Source organism: Pogona vitticeps, chromosome 5, assembly GCF_051106095.1.
Source record: "Pogona vitticeps strain Pit_001003342236 chromosome 5, PviZW2.1, whole genome shotgun sequence".
NCBI lineage: Eukaryota > Metazoa > Chordata > Lepidosauria > Squamata > Agamidae > Pogona > Pogona vitticeps.
The window spans coordinates 159,066,610-159,088,370 of NC_135787.1; the positions used below are offsets into that span (position 1 = coordinate 159,066,610).

Sequence of the window (21,761 nt, forward strand, 5' to 3'; positions counted from 1 at the left end):
CACCTGAGTTGTATACTCTTAGAGACTTAGTTAGGAATTTAGATTTTTAAGTCTCTGCCCTGAGGGCAGTGGTCATTTTTTGTAAATAGAAAACTGAAATGTCTCAGGTAAAGTTAGAAAACATTGCACTACAGGCAGAGGTTTGGAAAAAAATGCTTTTTAAAGACTAAAACTTGCTGGATTCCCAAAATGGTTAGAAGAATCTCAACACTGTAGACAAAGAATAATTTTACCAAGCTATAGTTACAGGAAAGCTTTTGAGAAGTTGCAAGGCTGTCAGAAGTTTGGTTTGTAGGCAACATAGTACAGTTGCTTAACTGCTAGATCAAAAGTTATTTACTCATACTTGGATAATAAGGACTTCCTTAACAAGCCAAAAAAAAAATCTCTACCAAGCTGTTTTGTTTTCTGACAAGTAAGACAATGAGTTAGGTGTCTGACTGGTTGGAAGTTCAATTCCCCACTGTGCATATCAAAAGAACCAGCCTGTATGGCCTTGGGCAAGCTGCTCAGGATGTTCCAAGAAGAAGGGAATGGTAAAGCATTTACTGTCTACCTAGAAACCCCCATAGGTCATCTCTTTCTCCCAAAAATATGTTTTTCCTTCCTGTGTTTGACTGTAGCAATTACTAGGGGAACCAGGCCTTCATTGTTCTTGGTTCATCATCATATCTTAGAACTGCATAGCTGGAAGAGACCCCAGGGACCCCTGACAGAGGCACATTGGGGAATCAAACTCCCAACCTTTGGCTCCCCAGCCAGAGACCAAAACCACTGAGCTAACCAGCAATTCTATAGTGGCGAGCCTGATACCATATTATGCAGTCAAGAGGAAGTGCCCAATTTTGAAATATTATGGGGAATCTCACATGGTGGCTGCCCAGCAAAAGAACTGAATGGCTCAGAATTGGCTGCCATTATAAGTTTTATGGCTGGGTAAAACACGTCTATGGAGGAAAAGGAATGAATGACTAGTAGCAGGAATGCCATACCTTGTCTCTAATACCCATGTCTACAGGCAGGCAAACTGTTGTTGGCTGTATTTGGCAGCAAGAAAATTGACATAGCATGCAGTTTAGCTTTCTGTCACAATTGTCTGTACTATGGTGTTGGACCACACCACTGTAGATCCATCCGAAGACAAAAAGTTGAAAGAGCAAGGAACCCTTGTGTCTTCAAGAAAACATGGGGTTTCTGCTGCTGGAAACTGGAAATTCTACAGTTCTGTTCAACTTTCAAATAATGAGCATTGCTTTTCCCTTTGAGAGATTACAATGCTAGAGGAATTTCTCAGCTGCTGGCAGAAGCAGTAAAATCTTTCTCAGAAAAACTCTGTAATAGTTTCCCAATGAATGCTATTTAATATTTCTAAGCGTAACTAGTCTAAGCCTTTCTTCTTGGCTACACTAAAACATGTATTAATAAAATGATTTGGTAAAACTGAAGAGCTTTGAACCTTATACAAAACTTCTTCTAATTCTACTTTTGAATTATCTATGTTTCTTAGGAAGAAATACGCCCCCAGTTTGAAGCCAAATACTCCAAGAAGGAGAGAATGAATCCAATATCTGGCAAGCCAGAGCCTTATCAAGCATTTGCAGATAAATGCAGCAGAATTATTGTTTCCGCATCTGGAATATTTTTTATGGTTTGACATTTTAAATTCTTTTTAGGTTGCCTGAAAATAAGATTTTCTTATCTCTGTTGGCAAAGTGAAGACTATATGGATTTTTTTTCTGTTAGTGTTAAGCTGTTTCTTTTTTGTGAAAAAGGTTTCTTTTGGAAAGTGACATCTGAGATCTAGAAATAGGCATTGTAAAAGTATTCCATGCAATATTCCTGAGACATAAGTACTTAATAGTAGATTCCACTAATACCAATAAGTTGTAGGGTTGACTGATTTAATCAGGAATAAAGGAAAAATACACTGCTCTATTGGGACTATGCCAGATCACTATACAGTAACAGGACACCACAGTCAAATAACAACCAACAAGAAAAATAACCCACTGATGGAAGACTGTCAAGAGGAAGGGTATGGGATGGGCCCAGCTCAATGCAGAGCATGTACTTCATATTCACAAGGTCTCAGGTTCAGAGCCTAGCATCTCCAGGTAGCAGTTGATGGGTTGGTGTGATCAGTATTTGTATATGTTACATTTCTTGTGACTAGTGCTTTCACAAAGTTGGGCAGTATAGAAATCTCATAAATAAATAAAAGCTTTTACTTTATATGGAGTGAGAAATACCTGATGTTCAAGCTGGATTCCAACAAGGAAGAACTCGAGATCATATTGCAAATATATCTGGCTTCTGGAGTGCACCAAAGAATTTCGGAAAAAGATCAGTCTGTGCTTTATAGACTACAGCAAAGCAGGAAAAGAAGATGGCCAAAGATGAGATGGGTTGGCTGTAAAGGAAGCTGCTGGCTTGAGTTTGGAAGAGCAGAGCAGAGCTGTTGAGAACAGGACATTCTGAAGATAGCTTATTCATAGAGTTGCCGTAAATTGGAGACAACTTGGCAGCACATAACAACAGAAGAAAGCAACATATCTGAAATGCTTCCAGCTTTTCAAAAGATGTATCCAGGATTTAAGTATGTGCTGTGATTTAATTGGTCTTAGTCAAGACTGTGAGTAAGTCAAGTTTATTGAATATTGCTGTTGAAGAGGGTTAATGGCCCAAAGAGCACTGATAAAACGTTTTTCCAAAGCTTATTTTTTTAAAACATCAGTCACAGCTTTATGAAAGATTCATATATTGGAATTAGTTTTTACATAGTTGTATTCTATTTTGCAAATCCATTATATCAACTTAAAGCAGAATATTGCCTTTGTGGGGAGTGGGGTAAAACAATTACCACTGTTGTTCATGGACAGTAAGTCATAATTATTAATCCTTTCTCTGAAGCTTCTAAGGCAAAGTACTCCTCTAAAGACTAGAATTCAGAGGACTTGCTTTGTCTTTATTTTGCTTCCTCTGTCTATTAGGAAGCTCAGTGAACTAGTTTGTCCTTGCTTGTGTTGATTCACCTCTGATATTGACAGTAATATTTTTCCCATTTAAGTAAGTGCTTCATCAGCTGTAGATTCCAGAGCACTCAGCAAGCATTATGCACTTGAGTCAATTCATTTGGGATAGGTGCCCATATTTATGACAAGGATAATCACTTAATTCTCTGCAACTTCATCTAAGACTCAAGTTCTTTCTGCATTGTTTCACATCATTGCTAATTTTCTCCAAGAAGAAAGGGTCATCATAACAGGCTTGGTGTGCCAAGCATAATGTGCCACTTCAACAGTGCAGTTAAGCATATGTCTAAATCTGCGTTAATCAGAAAAGCAATTAAGCAACTGTTCGTTTAATTGCTTTGCTGAACCAGAACCTACTTGGACCTGACAGAGAAAGAGTGGGAAGAGACTCAATAGTCTTAATACAACAAAACAAGGCCAAGTAACCTGGATGGGGAGGAAAGGAGGATTCTACAGTCTTTCTGCCATGCTAAAAAATAGTAAATCTGAAGAAGCAAAGAATTTTTGAAAAGTACTGTACTATATTATCATTCTCCTTTTACATGGGCAATTGAGAGAAGGAGGTCTTTTCCAATGCATGTTTTTTAAATAATGTTTTAGTGAATATATATTAGTTTCTAATCTAAATTTATTTTAACTAATTGTTTAGGAGAAATGTGGGATAAAAATGAAACAGAGAGAGAGAGAGAGAGATACCATCTATTAATCAAATACTTGTACATGAAAAATGTTTTTAAATAAAAATTATTATAAGTAGCCTTGTCTGGATTCAAATATCAAATTTGTCTAACTGTTCATTTGAATATATGCCTACTTCTTTATTGTTAAAATTGTCATCCACTACTTCTGCTGTTGAGAATATTATCCGTACTTCAGTTATGCCTATGGAGCTGTCCTTGGGCATAAGGACAGCTGGTTTAACTGTCCTAGCTGGTTTAACTCTTCAGTCCGTTAATGGCCTTAGGACTAGTCTGTCTATAATTATCTGAATTTCAACTGCTGATTATATTGGAAATAATTCTATTGAATGGGGAAAATGCCTACTTGTTTCATTTTTAGACAATGAATGAATATGTAAACACCAAACGCCATTGTAGAAGGCAATTAATTACATTGTGAAAAGCTTTGGTATTTCTAAAGGGAAATGTTACAGATAACACATAATTAGAAGAGGGAAATCCTAAAATGCTTAGAAAGCCTGATTGTCACACCTCCCACAATTAACAAATTATCATGCTATGGCCAGTATTGCAAGGAAGTAGACCCATTGAATCAATTGCTGAATGGTAAGTCAGTACTTGTGTAAATCCTTTTCAATCACTCTTTGTGTGCTCTAGTTGGGACTAGCAATACGAGACAGGCTTTGTTTTAAAATTAGGATATAAATACAAGCGCTGTTTACAAGTACAGTGAGTGTGTTTAGTCTCAGAGTTCTGCTGGAATCATATATCTAGAACTCTAATTCACTTCAACCTCTTAATACATACTATTTGTATGGATCAAAATGTTAATCTAGTATTCAACAACAGCTTGTAGTCAGAGAAGACCACTCTCACTCTGCCATTGTGAGATATCCCCCTCCCAGCTCATATAGGAGCTGCTAGTAGCATAACTGCTTATACTAATGTTGCAGTTTAATTATGATATACAGTATCTTTTATTGTTTCTAACTCTTTTCAATAGGTAGGGTTTACTCAATATTGTGAAAACAATGAATAAAAACAGATGTTTCTTTATAAAATAAATTCAGAGTGGTTTGTGACATAAAAACAACTACAGTATGACAGTTGCCAAGCTCCTGATACAATTAGAAGAAGATGGTTTTAAGTATTGGCAGGGATTAATGGATTTTGTAATAAAGGTGAAAAATCAAGAATAAATAAAAGATACTGGTATAATACTCAAAAAAGTGGAGGTTTAGGTATTCCCAATGTAAAAAATTATTATGTAGCGAATCAACTTATTGGAGATATTATATATAAAAAAGGAAGAATAATTTGGTGAGATATGGAATCTTCAGAAATACATGGAAATATTAAAAAGTACTCGTTCAATGCAGTAAAAAGAAATATAATAAATCAGGTGAATAACTCCTTTTTAACAAACATGTTAAATGTGTGGAACAAATATAAAAAGAAGTTTTGTCCTTTTACTTCATCACTAAAATTAGTGACTGAAATAGAAAATTTCCCAGCAAACTTTGTAAGGGGTTTGTTGATTTGTTTAAGGATTAAAAAAAGCTTCCAGATTGAAAGATCGGATGGTTAAAATGAGTTCAAAGGATCAGACTATAGCTAAACTTCAAACTAATAAATTATCATGGTACAATTATATCCAGTTAGATAGATGGACTAATGAATGGTTGAGGATTAATGGCAAATGTACTAAGTATGAACAATTTCTATCATCACATGAAGACATGCAGAAGGATGCTTTGAAGAAGGGAGTAGTAAGCAAAATTTATAACCTAATTTTGGATCAGGAGGAAAATGAGATTGAAATAGAAGGATTAAAATCAATTTGGGAACATGATTTAAAGACAAAAATTAGAACAAAGGACTGGATAAAAATTTGGAAGATGAGAGTTCTAAGACTAATGTCAGTAAGAATAAAGGAGAATTTTTTAAAATTAGTTTAAGGTGGTACATGACTCCGGTGAAATTGAACATAATAAATTCAGACTATTCTAAGGCCTGTTGGAAATGTGATGAAGAAATTGGCATGTATTATCATATGTGGTGGGAGTGTAAATTGATTCAGAAATTTTGGAAATTTTAAGGAAATATGTGATATATTTGGAAAAGATATTGAATTTAACTCAAAAATTGCTTTGCTGTCAATTTTTGATAAGATAGAACTTGATTATTACTCAAAGGTATTGATTTCTAATTTTATGACAAGTGCTAGATTATCAATAGGTGGATACTGGAAAGACAAATTAGAAGATTGGTATAATGAAGTATGGGACATTGCATTAAATGATAAATTGACTACTGAACTAAAGATGAAAAGAGGGAAAATAATTTTGAATATTTTTATGCTATTTGGGTTAGATTTATTGAATTTGTATTAGCGAAAGGAAAAGGGAAAGCCTCTAAGCAACAATCAATACAATTTTTGGAAAAGAGGTTCGTAATAAAATAATTACTCCAAAGGGTCCTGTGAGTATGGGGGTGCTCACTAGGTTTTAGATTGTTAGTCAGTATTTTGTATTGTTTTGTATTGATGTATTTGTTTTGGAAAATAATTTTTTTAAAAAGACTGTTGCTGAGCAAATTTCTTTGAGAAGGATATTGTATAATATTGATGCGGTAGCTCAATATGCCCTCTAAGCATCATTGCCATACTCATGTTACCACCATCATATTATTATTATAATATTTGTGTCATATATTATGATATTAATCATAATAACAGGAAGAATTTCAGTTGTTTCGCAATGATTAAATTTCATGGGAATGCTTGATTAACAGTTTTGTGGGCCTGATATTTGGCAACATGATTGTGGCCTATTTTCACTGTCATATGTCTCCAGTATCTCAGCCATCATGAGCAAAAACGTGGGCTGCCGCTTCAGTGTTTGAATTTATTCTTCGTTACTTGTGGATTGCAGGGGTTATTACTGTATTGATTTGCAATTGTACTTATCTATTTTCTCCCTTCTCTTCCCTGCAGATCTGTGTGGTGATTGCTGCTGTTTTTGGCATTGTTATTTACCGTGTTGTGACTGTCAGCACTTTTGCTGCCTTTAAATGGGCTTTAATCAGGAATAACTCTCAGGTTGCAACTACTGGGACTGCAGTGTGCATCAACTTTTGCATCATCATGCTACTGAATGTTGTAAGTAGAAATCATACCTGTGTACTTTTCAGTTTCCAGTTTGAATTGTTAAAAAATGGTGTATAGGCTTCTCTAGTAAGAAATACCTTTCTCACTACAGTTTAACCATGTCAGATAGTATTTGACCAAACCTAGCTAGAATAAAGGGGACGTGGTGGTGCTGCAGGTTAAACCGCAGAAGCCTCTGTGCTGCAGGGTCAGAAGACCAGCAGTCGTAAGATCGAATCCATGTGACAAAGTGAGCCCCCTTTGCTTGTCCCAGCTCCTGCCAACCTAGCAGTTCGAAAGCATGTAAATGCAAGTAGATAAATACGTACCACCATGGTGGGAAGGTAACAGTGTTCCGTGTCTAAGTCGCACTGGCCATGTGACCACAGAAGATTGTCTTCAGACAAAACACTGGCTCTATGGCTTGAAAACGGGGATGAGCACCGCCCCCCCTAAAGTCGAACACGACTAGACTAAATGTCAAGGGGAACCTTTACCTTTACCTTAGCTAGAACAAAACTGTCTAATTGTAGTCATTAAACCTAGTCATAATTATTTTTTAAAAAATTAATGATGCAATGACATAAAGGCAAAAATCATATTACAGTGGTGCTTTGCATAACAAGGGCACCATTTAACGACGAATCCGCATAGCGATGCGGATTTTGCGATCGCTTTTGCGATCACATTGCGATGTTTAAATAGAGTAAACATCGCATTGCGATGATCGGTAAGCGTTTCGCTTACCGATCTTCACATTGCAATGTTTACAGAACAGCTGATCAACGGTTCCAAAATGGCCGCCGGATGAAGAAAATGCCCGCCCACAGCGTTTTCCCGCCGATTCTTCACTTACCAAGGTGGCGAAAATGGCGGCTGTATGGGGAATCTTCTCATAACGGTGAGTTTTGTCCCCATAGGAACGCATTAAACAGTGTTTAATGCGTTCCTATGGGGTTTTTTGCCCCGTATAGCGATGTTTCCGGATAGCGACGATTTATCCGGAACGGATTATCATCGCTATGCAGGGCACCACTGTATTAAGTTGAACTTATGGAAGGCAACTGATGTAACACAGCAGCTTTTTGCTGCAAATTAATGTGTCCCCCACTTGAATTTTTGGCCACACACCAGCCCAAGTTGGCCAACATCCCAAAATCCAAGCAAGTACTTATTAAATGCCAGTGAGAAGCTGCTGCAAATTAATATCAGTTGCCTCCTGCAGGCATAATTACACAACAGGATTTTGGCTCTTTATTTTTTTTAGGAATGCCCATGAAATACTTTACACAGACACTTAAATTATAATGGCTTGGATCCTGAGATCTACAGTGAAAGGTAACTTGTGGGAGGAGATTTTCCCATGTACTCCTCTCCCTATGTGTCCTGGGTAAATATCTCTAGTGAGCCTGTAATGGCAGGCTAACTCATCTGGAATGGATAAAGGCACCATAAGCAAGCTCCTTACTGCTCAAGCTAACACAGACACAGGTGTGTTGTAGAGAAGGGCAGGTAGTGATTAAAAGAAAAAGAGGCAACATAGCTGCTCTCCTCCATTCGCCCCCTTCCCCATGTGGGTTACTACTATATGGTGACTGGCAGATGTGGCAACAGCAGGATATTGGTGAGGAAGTGAGAGAAGCCTTTGTAGTGGCTGAACCCAGGGTATGGCACTCCCTGCCAAGGGAGGATAGGTAAGAAGACCTTCAGCATCTAGTTGACTGCTCAAGACAACATACATAAGGATATGGTACACATTTCTGTTGTTAATTGCCGTAATTATTTTTAAAAGAGAAGTTTTAAAAGTCTTACTTTTACTGCATTCTGTTTTAATATGACAAGTGATTTCACACACACAATGCATTTTTAAAATCGTAGGTAAAGCAAAGCAAAGCATGCTGCTTATATACCACCCCATAGCGCTTCAAGCACTCTCTGGGCAGTTTACAATTTAATTATACAGGCTACACATTGCCCCCCCCAGCGAGCTGGGTACTCATTTTACCGACCTCGGAAGGATGGAAGGCTGAGTCAACCTTGAGCCGGCTACCTGGGATTTGAACCCCAGGTCGTGAGCACAGTTTTAGCTGCAGTACAGCGTTTTAACCACTGCGCCACAAGGCTCCTTGTGTCCCAGATTTAATTCCATTCATTCAATCAATACCATAGACAGTGCTTCTCTTCCTGCCTTAGGTGATGGGAATGCTGCACATGGTGTATATGTGTATGTGTTTTTAAATAAGTAACACATGCAAACTCTCACCTATACAAAAACCTTTAAACTGAAAGGGCATTTCAATTATATACTAAATTAATAGTACTGTTAGTGCAAGGGGCATGAATTACAAAGCAATGAGGAGATTAACATACAAGAGAATACATAGAGCAGCCTGAACCTGTAGAATTAGAAGAGTATGTCCTTCACAGGCTGACAATGACATTCTTTACTTCCAGTGTTTGCAAATAATTTTCATTTCAGTTCCCACTGCCGCCAAGGCTGCTGACTCCCAGAGCTTGCATGGGAAGAAGTAGCTAGTTATACAAGAGAAGCCAGCAGTGCAGCAGAGGTATACAGATTCCATGAGACATGACTTGGCAGGGGACATCTGTCACTCTATCTGTCAGCAGCAACTTCTCTTCGCTGTTTTTATTGCCTCAACACTCAGAAGTGAAATGATCGGCAATCCTCATTGCCTGGGCATAACGTTGAGCAATTTTGCTTCAGAGTAACTTTATATTAGACTGCAACAAACAAGATTCTTGCTCAGCTAGTATTTGGGAGAACCAGGAAGAATATCTCTCTTAGAGGATTTTTAAAAAATGTATCTACTAATCCAACCAGGAGCCATACAAATGCAGAAAATGCTTCTGCAAGCATATCCATAGCTTTATTGAGAACAGCAACGGTAGATAATTTGATGTCTGATCTGGCTACAGTGACACATGCCTTAGTTGCCTTAGTTGCATTGCATTATTATAACTTGGATTACTATAACTATACATGAGTCTGCCCTAAAGGGTGGAAACTTCAGCTGGTCCATATTGCTGCAGACAGACTGTTTACCATCGGTGGTTACAGAGAGTATTTAATTTCCCTGTATAGCTGGCCCACTGGCTATTTGTTCATTGGCTTCCCAATTCAAAGTGCTGGATATAGTCTAGAAACCCCTATCCAGCTTGGGCTGAGGCTATCTAAAGAACCCCATCTCCTCATATAAACCTCTCTGGGTTTTAAGATCTTCAGAGAATGTCCTTCTTTTGGTCTCCTTTCATCAGAAGAAAAGGTGGAGCCATTTGGTGGCCACCTCCGGGTTGGAATTCCTTTCCATGGGAAACGAGGTTGGTTTCGTCCTGTCTGTCCTTTTGCCATGAATTAAACACCTCACTCTTCAGTCAGTCATGTACATGGGCTGAAGAAGAAGAAGAGCTTTTAGTGTGGGATTCTGCACTTTTAAAAAATACTTTTTTGATGTATTTCTTAAATGTTTGAACTTATTTTATACTAGCCCAGGGTTTTTAAACTCAATTTACCTGGGGGCCGCTAGAGGCAGAGTCTGGGTGAGGCTGGGCCGCATCAGATTTTCCACCAAGCGGAGCAAGAGTCCGAGGAAGCCGCCCAGGAGTTTCCTTAGCCGACAGATAGGTGGGCCGGCTGGCAGGCTGCAGTTCTGGATGGAGGGTGCAAGAGGTGCTGTCTTGGGAGAGAGCCGGCAAGCGAGGCAGAGGATGTGTGGGCGCTTTGGGGGGGCAGGCAAGGCGAGGGCCACAAACTATCATCTGGGGGGCCGCAAATGTCCCCCGGGCCGCATGTTTGAGATCCCTGCACTAGCCAGTTTCCACTATTACTGTATGTTTCGTTGCATCTTAATGGTTTGACTCTTTTATGTGTTTTTGCTTATTTTTAATTTAATAATTTTGTGAACTGCTTTGGGCGCTGTGTTAGGAGTAGGGCAGGATATTTATGAACAGGCTAAATAAGTGTTCTTGGATAGGTCCCAGTTTTGATCCAACAGGTCTGTCTGCATATAAGGAGTCCTTTTTTAAAAAAATATGAAATATCTGTATAACTAGACTGAACTCAAGTTGCAACTACACAATCAAATACTGTGGGATTTGCTGTGGGTATAAAATAAATAAATTGGATTTTTTTTACTGATTACATAATATCAGTCAGGCCCTTTTTGCTTTCAATGCAAACAAAATTCTCTGCCTCTGGGGGCTTCTGCTTTTTTCAAGCCTGAATGATTCAAAAGGACTTTTCCTCAGTGAGCAGTCATTTCATTCTACAAAATGATAGGGAGGGAGAAGCATGTTTATGGGTGATGTTGTGTTGGTATAGGCAATTGGGGCATGATGTTTGGGAACTGTAGGACCATCCACCCCCACAATGTATCCCATGAGTGTCCCAGAATTTTTTTAATAAACAGTTTTATTACTGAGTCACTGATCTAGTATAGTGCTAGATCAGTTTGGCACACAAAAATTTATAATAATGATCACAGAGTCCTGCACCTCCAGTCCACAGTTTTTCTTTCCCACCAGCGAGCCTTCTACTTTTAAAAAGCTGAATCCTTTGACTTTCTCCAATTCAGAACCAAATATTGCAGTTTGACTTCAAAGCAAGATAAAACGAGTTAATTCACTTTTCCCTCGCCATGTAGTCATACCCTCAGTTTCCATCCTCCCACTCTTGCTTCCCAGTAGAAATGGGCATGAACCACCAGTTTCATGGCTCATAACGGTTCATTCTTCCGATGTACAGGCGTTTCATGGATGCCCTGGCTTCCCTCCCCCACCTACTCAGAGGAGGAGAGAGGGAAGCCAGGGTGCCCATCCTACAGCTGTGAGTCCAAAGAATGAACCATTATGAACTGCCAGATTGGCAGTTTGCACCCATATCTAATTGCCAGCAAACAAACAACTGTCAACTTCTAGCTGTTTAAAAATACATTAATTTTCTTCTATAATATATACATACCTTAGCATTTAGGTCAAAAAACCCTACCAACCTGGCACATGCTCTGTTGGTTCCAAAACATAGATCTGAGTATGTGCAAATCAACATTTATTCAGTAGTTTGCATGAGGCATCTGAAATAGTTATAGATTAATGAGCTTTAAGGTCATTGGGTTCTTTTTTGAAAAAGAAAAAGTATTTCTCATGTGGTAGTCATCACATTAAGAAATGAAAAACAAAGTCAATGGACTTCAGACAAACAAAATGTTTTTTTTAAAAAAAAAATCATTAACCAATAATTCAGTGGACTATTTCAGGTGCTGTTTTTTATTTGTTGCAGTTGTATGAAAAGGTTGCTCTTTTTCTCACAAATTTAGGTAAGTAAAAATAAAAGTGCAGTAACATCTTTAATTAATCCTGCATTATTTTATTCATTCATTTAAAGTTAAAACAATGTGCTATATTTTGAAGAGAATACATCTGTCTATATATATGACCTTACAGATATACCTGCATATGTATGCATTCATACTATGTAAATTCTACAGTTGAAAGGATCTTAGGCTGTATAATTGCAGCTATTTGGAGCAAAGAAAAATATGCTAGATACACCAATATTATGACTTCTTGTAATTCACACAACAGTAGGGACGAGAGACGCATTTGTTAAATTCATGTTTTAACTCAAATGTGTTTAACACACTTCACAAACTAATACTGTACACATATTGAAATGCAGTTCTGCACTTCTCCATGTTTTGTGATGCAATTCTGCTACCAAGAGAGCCATATAAACATGCATGTTAATGTGTAGATTGTTTACATTATATATATACACTTTATATATATAAAGTATGCTTTTTCAGAGTAAAGTACAAATATCCCATTCATCCTTTCTGTATAAAACTGCTCAGCTGTTTCCATTTTATTAGTTTTTAAAAAATACTTGTTGATAACCATTAGCCAAAAGGCAGACGTAAGCTTCCCTCCTTATTTCTGACTGTTAGTGTGCTGAACATTTCAGTATTAGAATATATACTTTACTCATGCACTACAGGCTGTCAGAACAGGTCCCACGTGCATATAAACAATTTATGAACCATCATTATGAAGCAGCCCCAAAGAAAGATTTTGTTTCAGAAGCAGACTATGTGATGGGGAGCACAATCACAGAGTAATTAGCAAAACCCTTTCTTTGAAGTTAGGGATGGAAAATTGCAACCATGCTGCAAGGGATAGCGCTCAATACCACACACACATACACACACACACAGAGAGAGAGAGAGAGAGAGAGAGAGAGAGAGAGAGAGAGATGATATTTGCAACCTGAACCTGAACTCATCTCATGTAAGCAGACTTGGCCTGAGCATGTGCCATGAATTTTGGGCCTCTAAACCTACAATTTTTGGCACTATCCATGAAGGGGTGATGCCTGGCCTGATAAAGTGGAATTTTCTCCATGAAAACTTATTTCTCTTTGCTCCAATGAAATAAATCAAATTTTTGATGCTTCCAATAAAAGTGTCACTCTACTCTTTCATCTATGTAATAGCAAGAACCACGTGGCCTTTTCCTAATTCTTTCTGCATTAAACAGAGGTTACTCTTTTGCAGCTGGTGAAATATTTCCCTCCAGTAGTTTTACAAGGCACACTGTGCTTTATTTCTCAGGGTGTGTTTAATTGCTGAGGATCTCCCTTCCATGCATAACTTGATATTTGAATTGGCTAACTAGCATAGTTGTGTCCTAATTGGAATATTATGTTTGTAGGCACTGCTAATGAGCAGTGAGAAGCACAGTCCTCTCTGAACTAAAGTCAGTTTGGGATTTGTCATCCTGTGTCTTAGAGCACATGCTGTCGATTTAATTACAGTATGTAGTCAAAGTGGACCAAATGTAAAAGACTGTAACTATAAAAAATCAGGCAAGCCTTTCTTTCTGCAAGAGATGTTTCCTCTAGGAAAAGGGTAATGGAGTCCAGCCCTTTTTACCTCTTCCAAAGTTTGTGCCAGCGTGCAAGGGAGTCTCTTTCAGTTCAATTGGATGTGCTTCTAAGTAAACACAGGTTAAAGCAAAAGAGTCCTGCTGGACCAAACCAAGTATCCTGTTTTTCAGAGGGGCTAAGCAGATACTTTTGGAAAAACTCATAAGCAGAGCAGAGAGATTGCAGAAGTTGCACCCTAGTATCTCCAGGTAGGGCAAGGAGAGAGTTAACTCACACACTTCCTGACAAGCAAAACCAATTTGTGGCCAAAAAAAAAAAAAAAAACCAGGCTAGATGGACCAATGCTGTGACTCGGAAACTTACTGTGTTTCTGACTGCTCCACAGAGACATACTGCCCTTGTCAATGGCTTAGGCTGCGAAATTGGAAATACATTGCCAAATCTGCAAAGTGCCTGCAGCATCTTCTAATGTGACATGGGAACCAGAGCGTACATCATGACACCAGTTCTGTTTTCCTCCACAGAGCAGCCGCGTACTGAGTCTGAGTGGGAGAACAGCTTCACTTTGAAAATGTTTCTTTTTCAATTTGTCAATTTGAACAGCTCTACCTTTTATATAGCATTCTTCCTTGGAAGGTAAGAATGATAAATATGCCTTTGGCCTAATGGAAAACTCTGAAGAACTATCAGATGTACTATTATCATTTATATTATCATTTATATTATCATATAAAAATATTGTGCTTTCAAATCAGGGGTGGACAGTCTGCAGGTTGTATAGGGGGCCCTTGTTTGTGTTCCGCCCATAGACCCCCATCTTCTGCTGCTACTGAAACATTCCCCTACACACACTCATTTCTATTTGTTTTACAGAATTGGGCTGTAAGGAATTATCTACCGGTATATGTGACGGCTCAGATACAGTCTTACACACCTGTCATAAACAAGATGCTTGCAGTGAATTATGTGCTTTATTTTTCCAGTTAGGCACAAAGCATTTCATAGGAGAAATCCTAAGAGGAAACTCAGTTAAACATTAGTTTGAACGGACAATTTCTTCGTGCTTAATATCAGTCATGATTTTCCTTATATTTGATTATATGAATAATATCAAATTATTTTTTTTTAACTTGAAGCCCTTTTCCTTAAGAAGAACTGAAGAGTTCTTTCCAGTTGGAAAAAAATCCTATTGAATTTGTTTTCTTTTAAAAAATGTAGCTGGAATGATTGTATTTGACTTTTTACGAGATATTAACACAAAAGGGGTAATGATCTCTCCTGTGTTGAAGATTTACAGGTCACCCAGGTGCCTACTTGAGGCTGATAAACAGATGGAGGCTAGAAGAGGTAAGTGTAGTCTGATGACTTTGAGAAATGAGGAGTGCCTAAGATACATTTCATGTATTGAAAATAATATACAATATCACCCAGTTAGGAGTTTGAGCTATTAGGTGTAGTAAAAATGATGCTACCTTTAAATATTTTGTGGTTATAATTCCAATTCAACATCCAAAATATAAAATTCGACGTTACGGCTCCTCTTAGAGGGATGACAAGCTTAATGTGATCCCATGTGATCTTAATCGTTTCGTTTAGTCGTTTAGTCGTGTCTGACTCTTCGTGACCCCATGGACCAGAGCACGCCAGGCCCTCCTATCTTCTACTGCCTCCCGGAGTTGTGTTAAATTCATGTTGGTTGCTTTGCAGACACTGTCCAGCCATCTCATCCTCGGTCGTCCCCTTCTCCTCTTGCCATCACACTTTCCCAACATCAGGGTCTTTTCCAGGGAGTCTTTTCTTCTCATTAGATGGCCAAAGTACTGGAGCCTCAGCTTCAGGATCTGTCCTTCCAATGAGCACTCAGGGTTGATTTCCTTTAGAATTGATAGGTTTGTTCTCCTTGCAGTCCAGGGGATTCTCAAGAGTCTCCTCCAGCACCACAATTCAAAGGCATCAATTCTTCGGCGGCCTGCTTTCTTTATGGTCCAGCTCTCACTTCCATACATCACGACAGGAAAAACCATAGCTTTGACTATTCGGACTTTTGTTGGCAAGGTGATGTCTCTGCTTTTTAAGATGCTGTCAATTTGTCATCAATTTCCTCCCAAGAAGCAGGCGTCTTTTAATTTTGTGGCTGCTGTCTCCATCTGCAGTGATCATGGAGCCCAGGAAAATAAAATCTGTCACTGCCTCCATATCTTCCCCTTCTATTTCCCAGGAGGGGATGGGACCAGTGGCCATGATCTTAGTTTTTTTGATGTTGAGTTTCAGTCCGTTTTTGCACTCTCCTCTTTCACCCTCATTACAAGGTTCTTTAATTCCTCCTCACTTTCTGCCATCAGAGTGGTGTCATCTGCATATCGGAGGTTGTTGATATTTCTTCCGGCAATCTTAATTCCGGCTTGGGATTCCTCCAGTCCAGCCTTCCGCATGATGTATTCTGCATATAAGTTGAATAAGCTGGGGGACAATATACAGCCTTGTCGTACTCCTTTCCCAATTTTGAACCAATCAGTTGTTCCATATCCAGTTCTAACTGTTGCTTCCTGTCCCACATATAGGTTTCTCAGTAGATAGATAAGGTGGTCAGGCACTCCCATTTCTTTAAGAACTTGCCATAGTTTGTTGTGGTCCACACAGTCAAAGGCTTTTGCATAGTCAATGAAGCAGAAGTAGATGTTTTTCTGGAACTCTCTGGCTTTCTCCATAATCCAGCGCAAGTTAGCAATTTGGTCTCGAGTGCCTCTGCCTCTTCGGAATCCAGCTTGTACTTCTGGGAGTTCTCTGTCCACATACTGCTGAAGCCTACCTTGGAGGATTTTGAGCATAACCTTGCTAGCGTGTGAAATGAGTGCAATTGTGCGGTAGTTGGAGCATTCTTTGGCACTGCCCTTCTTTGGGATTGGGATGTAGACTGATCTTTTCCAATCCTCTGGCCACTGCTGAGTTTTCCAAACTTGCTGGCATATTGAGTGTAGCACCTTAACAGCATCATCTTTTTAGATTTTAAATAGTTCGACTGGAATACCATCACCTCCACTGGCCTTGTTGTTAGCCATGCTTTCTAAGGCCCACTTCACTTCACCCTCCAGGATGTCTGGCTCATGGTCAGCAACCACAGTATCTGGGTTGTCCGGGACATCCAGATATTTCTGGTATGATTCCTCTGTATATTCTTGCTACCTCTTCTTGATGTATTCTGCTTCTGTGAGGTCCCTGCCATTTTTATCCTTTATCATGTCCATCTTTGAACACAATGTTCCTTTAATATCTCCAATTTTCTTGAACAGATCTCTGGTTTTCCCCTTTCTATTATTTTCCTCTATTTCTTTGCACTCTTCATTTAAGAAGGCCCTCTTATCTCTCCTTGCTGTTCTTTGGAAGTCAGCATTGAATTTTCTGTAACTTTCCTTATCTCCCTTGCATTTTGTTTCCCTTCTCTTCTCTGCTATTTGTAACGCCTCGTCGGACAGCCACTTTGCTTTCTTGCATTTCCTTTTCTTTTAGATGCTTTTTGTTGCTGCTTCCTGTACAATGTTACGGGCCTCCATCCATACTTCTTCAGGCACTCTGTCCACCAAATCTACTTATGTAGTCAAGTAAAAATCTTCTTCCCAAGCCAGATGCTTTGAGAAAGGAAACTCTCACAAAGACAGATTGCTATCTGAATTCGGAGTTTTTCCAGCCCTCCTTCACTTCAAGCCCACTCTCTGATAGAACTTGCCCCCCTTCCACTGCTGGGGGGGTCTGCTGTCCCGGAGTTTACACAAGGGTCTCCAGAACCCTGGGAAATCCGTCTGCTCTAGCTGGCGTCACTCTGCCTCCCTCCTGTTAATATAGTTTGTTGATGGTTATGTAATCTGCTGTGGCTAACCACAGCTAATTAACAATGTACCAGGACACACCGCAGTTGTGCAGTCAGGTATACGGTGAGGCATGCAACCAAGCCATGCCCTGGCACCTCACTGGTTAGCTACAAGTAGCTACAAAAAGTTATGAAAGCCTTATGGAAATATCAGCAGGGTTCCGGCCAGTATGTAGTAGCAGTACAAGTCGTACTTTCATACTCAGTGAGTCAGGCCTGTAAAAAATTGTACGTACTTTAGCCAAAAAGGGAGGAAATTTAAAGCACTTAATTGAGTGGAACCCATATTTCAAATCTACAGTTTTCTATGCACATACCTAATATTAAGTCCTCTAGAACCTAGTAGGATCTATATCTGAATAAACATAAGAGGGATTGTGCCATTAGGAAAACTTGGATCTGCAGTGAGGTTTGGAGAGGTACTGTTAACTGTGCATGTTCTTCATTCTTCCCAAGCAGAAGCCATAATTTCATTCTTTGAACCATTCTTTGATCTCTTGCGTAATCTCTTCCCCCTCCCACCACCCACAGTGTCACCCCAGTGGATGCCTTATAGATCTCTGTATGCAAATGGGCATTATAATGGTGCTAAAGCAGACTTGGAACAACTTTATGGAACTGGGCTACCCGTAAGTAAATACAGATTTTTTTAAAAAAACATTAAAATTAATATATGTTGCTTCCTTGCTAATAGAGTATACAGAATGCTGAAGCCTTACCAGCATGTATCTTTTGTCTATTGATAGTAGTTCACTCATAATCTTTTGTATGAGAAAGAGTAGCTGTTAGCTAGTAATAGGGCTTAACTGTATTTAATTGAATTTTTTGTATTTATTATATTGTGTCGTTCTGTTTTAGTGCATATTGAAAATTGTCCGGATAGTGGCAATGCTAATGGGTGGTATAGAAATGGAAATAAATAAAATGCCATATTTTCTGTATAAACCTACTAAGCTGTTTCCATTTCATCAGTTTTTAAACTCCTTATTAATAGCCATTAGCCAACATGTGGCCATAAGCTTCTCTCCTTATCTCTGACTATTAGCCTGTTGAATGTTTCAGTACTTGAATATATACTCAAGATACACTCTATATTTCAACTCCCTTCCTCTTGGTCTTAATTCAGACAATTATCTTTCCCATATGGAGGAAGGGGGGAATACATAAACCAATCTATCAGTCAAAACAACTACTGTATGTACCCAATTTTTCTTTTTCATATTATCTGAAAGCTGAAAGATACTCCAGCAACAATTGTTTGTCTCTGCAGGGAAGGCACTCTATTAATCTTCACTAGCAGCAGAATGTTAATAGTTCACGTCCATCCAATGAATTTCCTGAAATATTCATTTGTATCAGGCATAATATGTAAACTAGACTAGTGTCTCCCACATGAATAAATGATTCTAATATGATTTGCGGTCCATTGTCTTTGAATACAATAAACAGAGAATAGGACAAAGACCGAGATGAAATAATCTGTCTCTAGTCTCCTTACTGTTTAACTTTAATAGCTGGAAACTTCTGATGTGTGCAGAACACACTTTGTGTCTAATATTTAATAGTCTTGTTTCTGTTTACATCTGACTGACTGCAGAACTTCAGTATTCTGCATCTTCTCATAATATACCCTTAGTCATTAAAATAGTTTATTGAGTCCTTCTGATTATTTATCAATGTCTATGAAAGACATTATAAAAATTTCTGAACAAATTTGTATATTATATATACAAATATATAATAAAATCATAATTAAAATACCAACAGGGGCCAGAATTATGACTATAGAAATACAAATAACAGAAAAGAAAATAATAATATTTCTGGGAAAGCTTGCTGAAACAAATAAATGTTGAGTAGGCACCAAATCCCCACAGATTCCTCCCAAATCATAATGGTTGTGAAGCAGTTATAGGAGGGCACATTAGGCACTATGTTCCTGGTCTTAAGAACCTATAGGTCCCTCATCTTTCCGAGACAGAGATAGAGATTTGTTGGTCCTTATCCAGCCCACCACTGCATTCAAGTATTTACACATCCTCACCTGATTCAGATGTTACTGAGTAATAATGTATTATGCTGTAATAATAAGAAATTGAACTGCAAAGCTAGAAGCTATCCTATTGATCATTGAATCTAACCCCTGTCATGTTCAATGTATTATTGTCACCTCCCTCCAGATCCCCAGATGGCCACTCTAAACATCTTATGTTAAATAGAATAGAGCTCTACAACATTCCACGGTATAAACATCGGGGCTAATGCACATCCTCCTCTTTTGCTTTCATGCAACAGGACTTGGAGGCACCAAAGTGATGCCCCCCCATCACTTCTCATGATACTAATCCAGGTTGCTACCAAGGTAGATCATATCAAAAGCTAGTAAGAGATGCAGTAACAGCAACAGAATAGCATTCTTCAGTCTCTCTGTTAGTGGAGGTCATCCATCTGGAGAAAAAAAGGCCAAAGGTGGATGGCCATCATTGCAGACATATTCCTATGTCCTAATATCAGATGCAAGCCTTATGAATCTTTCACAATATGGAGATGTTTCCTAATCAGAGGGATGGAATTCCTAGTATAGAACAAGTATAGACCACATTTTCTTCTCCACCTGCCCTCCGGGCTACTGTGGATGTTGTCCTGAGCACCACATGGGTAAAGAAGATAGATCAGACCCACTCCTCCCATTTGGTCTTCCCAAATTCAGTAATACACACCAGGTAACCTCTCTCATTAGTGATGAAATTGTCTATGATCACAGACTTGTTGGTATTCACAGACCTGGTATTCAGCAGCAGCGCCAGCAAACTGGAAGGTTCAGTGGAAGAGTTATCAGGATTTGGTGGAATGAGGAAAGAGGCAGTGTGAAGATTATATATGGATTATGTACATTGTAATATACTCATTTCACTCCATACTGTCCTCTATGAACACATGCATGAGGTGATAGAAGAGAGAGGTATGAAAATCAGTTGGTTCTGAAAATGAGAATTTATAAACAAATTCACATATGCAGGTTAATTCAGAATTGGTGGACCAGACGAAAACTGCGGCAGGAATATGGTTCACAGAGAAGAACAAGCTTCCCACAATGGGAGAAGGACTACAATCTTCAGCCTATGAATGCCTACGGACTTTTTGATGAATACCTAGAAATGAGTATGAGAAATCTTGTTCATATTGCTTGTTCACAAGTGTCATTTGCATATCAAGTTTCATTCCTTAGCCCCAAATGTTAGGATTGTGTTGCTTTAGGAAACTACTCCAAGGCATTGCTGCATGCAGTCTAAAGAGCCTAGAGATAAACGAGAAGTTTAGGGGAAATGTGTATTTCTTTCAAGTAACATGTTCTTCTTCCACATGAGGATACATACTTTAGAGATACATACCTTAACAATCAGACTTAAAAATGTAGCTTATATTTACGTTCTAGCGACAAATCATAAAGCAAAGCCTACTAAATGCACCATATGCAGGTGAAGAAAATTGTGTACTAGGATAAACAGATGTCTTTCATTACTTGAGGGAGCACCTTTTCTAAAAACATTGCTAAACATGCTATCTAATTTGACCCTCTGTAGAATTATTATTTCCTTCGGATGGTACAGCAGCTACCAAATGCAAGACTGCTCTGTGAGCTCCAATAGCATTACTTGGGTAATTCTAGACCTTTACCCTCCACGAAATGAAAAGCACACTCCCTTTTTGTTCGGAGGGGAGAACTTTATGTGCAGCAGCAGCAGTCAATGTATGAGATTTTTGTGCCTTTCAGTCTTGTGCATATTTACATAGAAGTAAATTTGGACTGTACTCACAGCAGCTTAATCCCAGGTATGTGTATAGGCTTGTATCATTAGTTGTGAAAATGTTTGTAATATTAAAGTATTGAAATTTTCCTTCCTTCCTTCCTTCCTTCCTTCCTTCCTTCCTTCCTTCCTTCCTTCCTTCCTTCCTTCTGCAATACGAGTTCCTGGGTTCCTTTTCCACTTCAGTCGTCTTCTTACTATTGAGAACTTTGTTTTAATTTATTGTTAAGCAAGCCTTGTTGAAGAGTTATTAGAGTGCTGAAGGCACACACACAGACATCCAAATCATGAACAAAAAGCTGGATAAAACCATGGTGCAGATATGG

General features: G+C 38.7%; 1 protein-coding gene across 5 annotated transcripts in view; it reads left to right on the plus strand.

Moving 5' to 3' along the window:
* Positions 1 to 21,761, plus strand: part of ANO4 (anoctamin 4) — a 140,054-nt gene that overhangs the window by 106,497 nt on the left and 11,796 nt on the right. For all 5 annotated transcript variants that reach the window (XM_073000225.2, XM_073000226.2, XM_073000227.2 and 2 more), the window contains 7 exons: positions 1,508 to 1,648; positions 6,708 to 6,872; positions 12,157 to 12,193; positions 14,286 to 14,397; positions 15,051 to 15,108; positions 18,158 to 18,255; positions 20,646 to 20,788. In XM_073000225.2, coding sequence (XP_072856326.2) covers positions 1,508 to 1,648; positions 6,708 to 6,872; positions 12,157 to 12,193; positions 14,286 to 14,397; positions 15,051 to 15,108; positions 18,158 to 18,255; positions 20,646 to 20,788 — 754 coding nt within the window. The remainder of the gene's footprint in view (positions 1 to 1,507; positions 1,649 to 6,707; positions 6,873 to 12,156; positions 12,194 to 14,285; positions 14,398 to 15,050; positions 15,109 to 18,157; positions 18,256 to 20,645; positions 20,789 to 21,761) is intronic.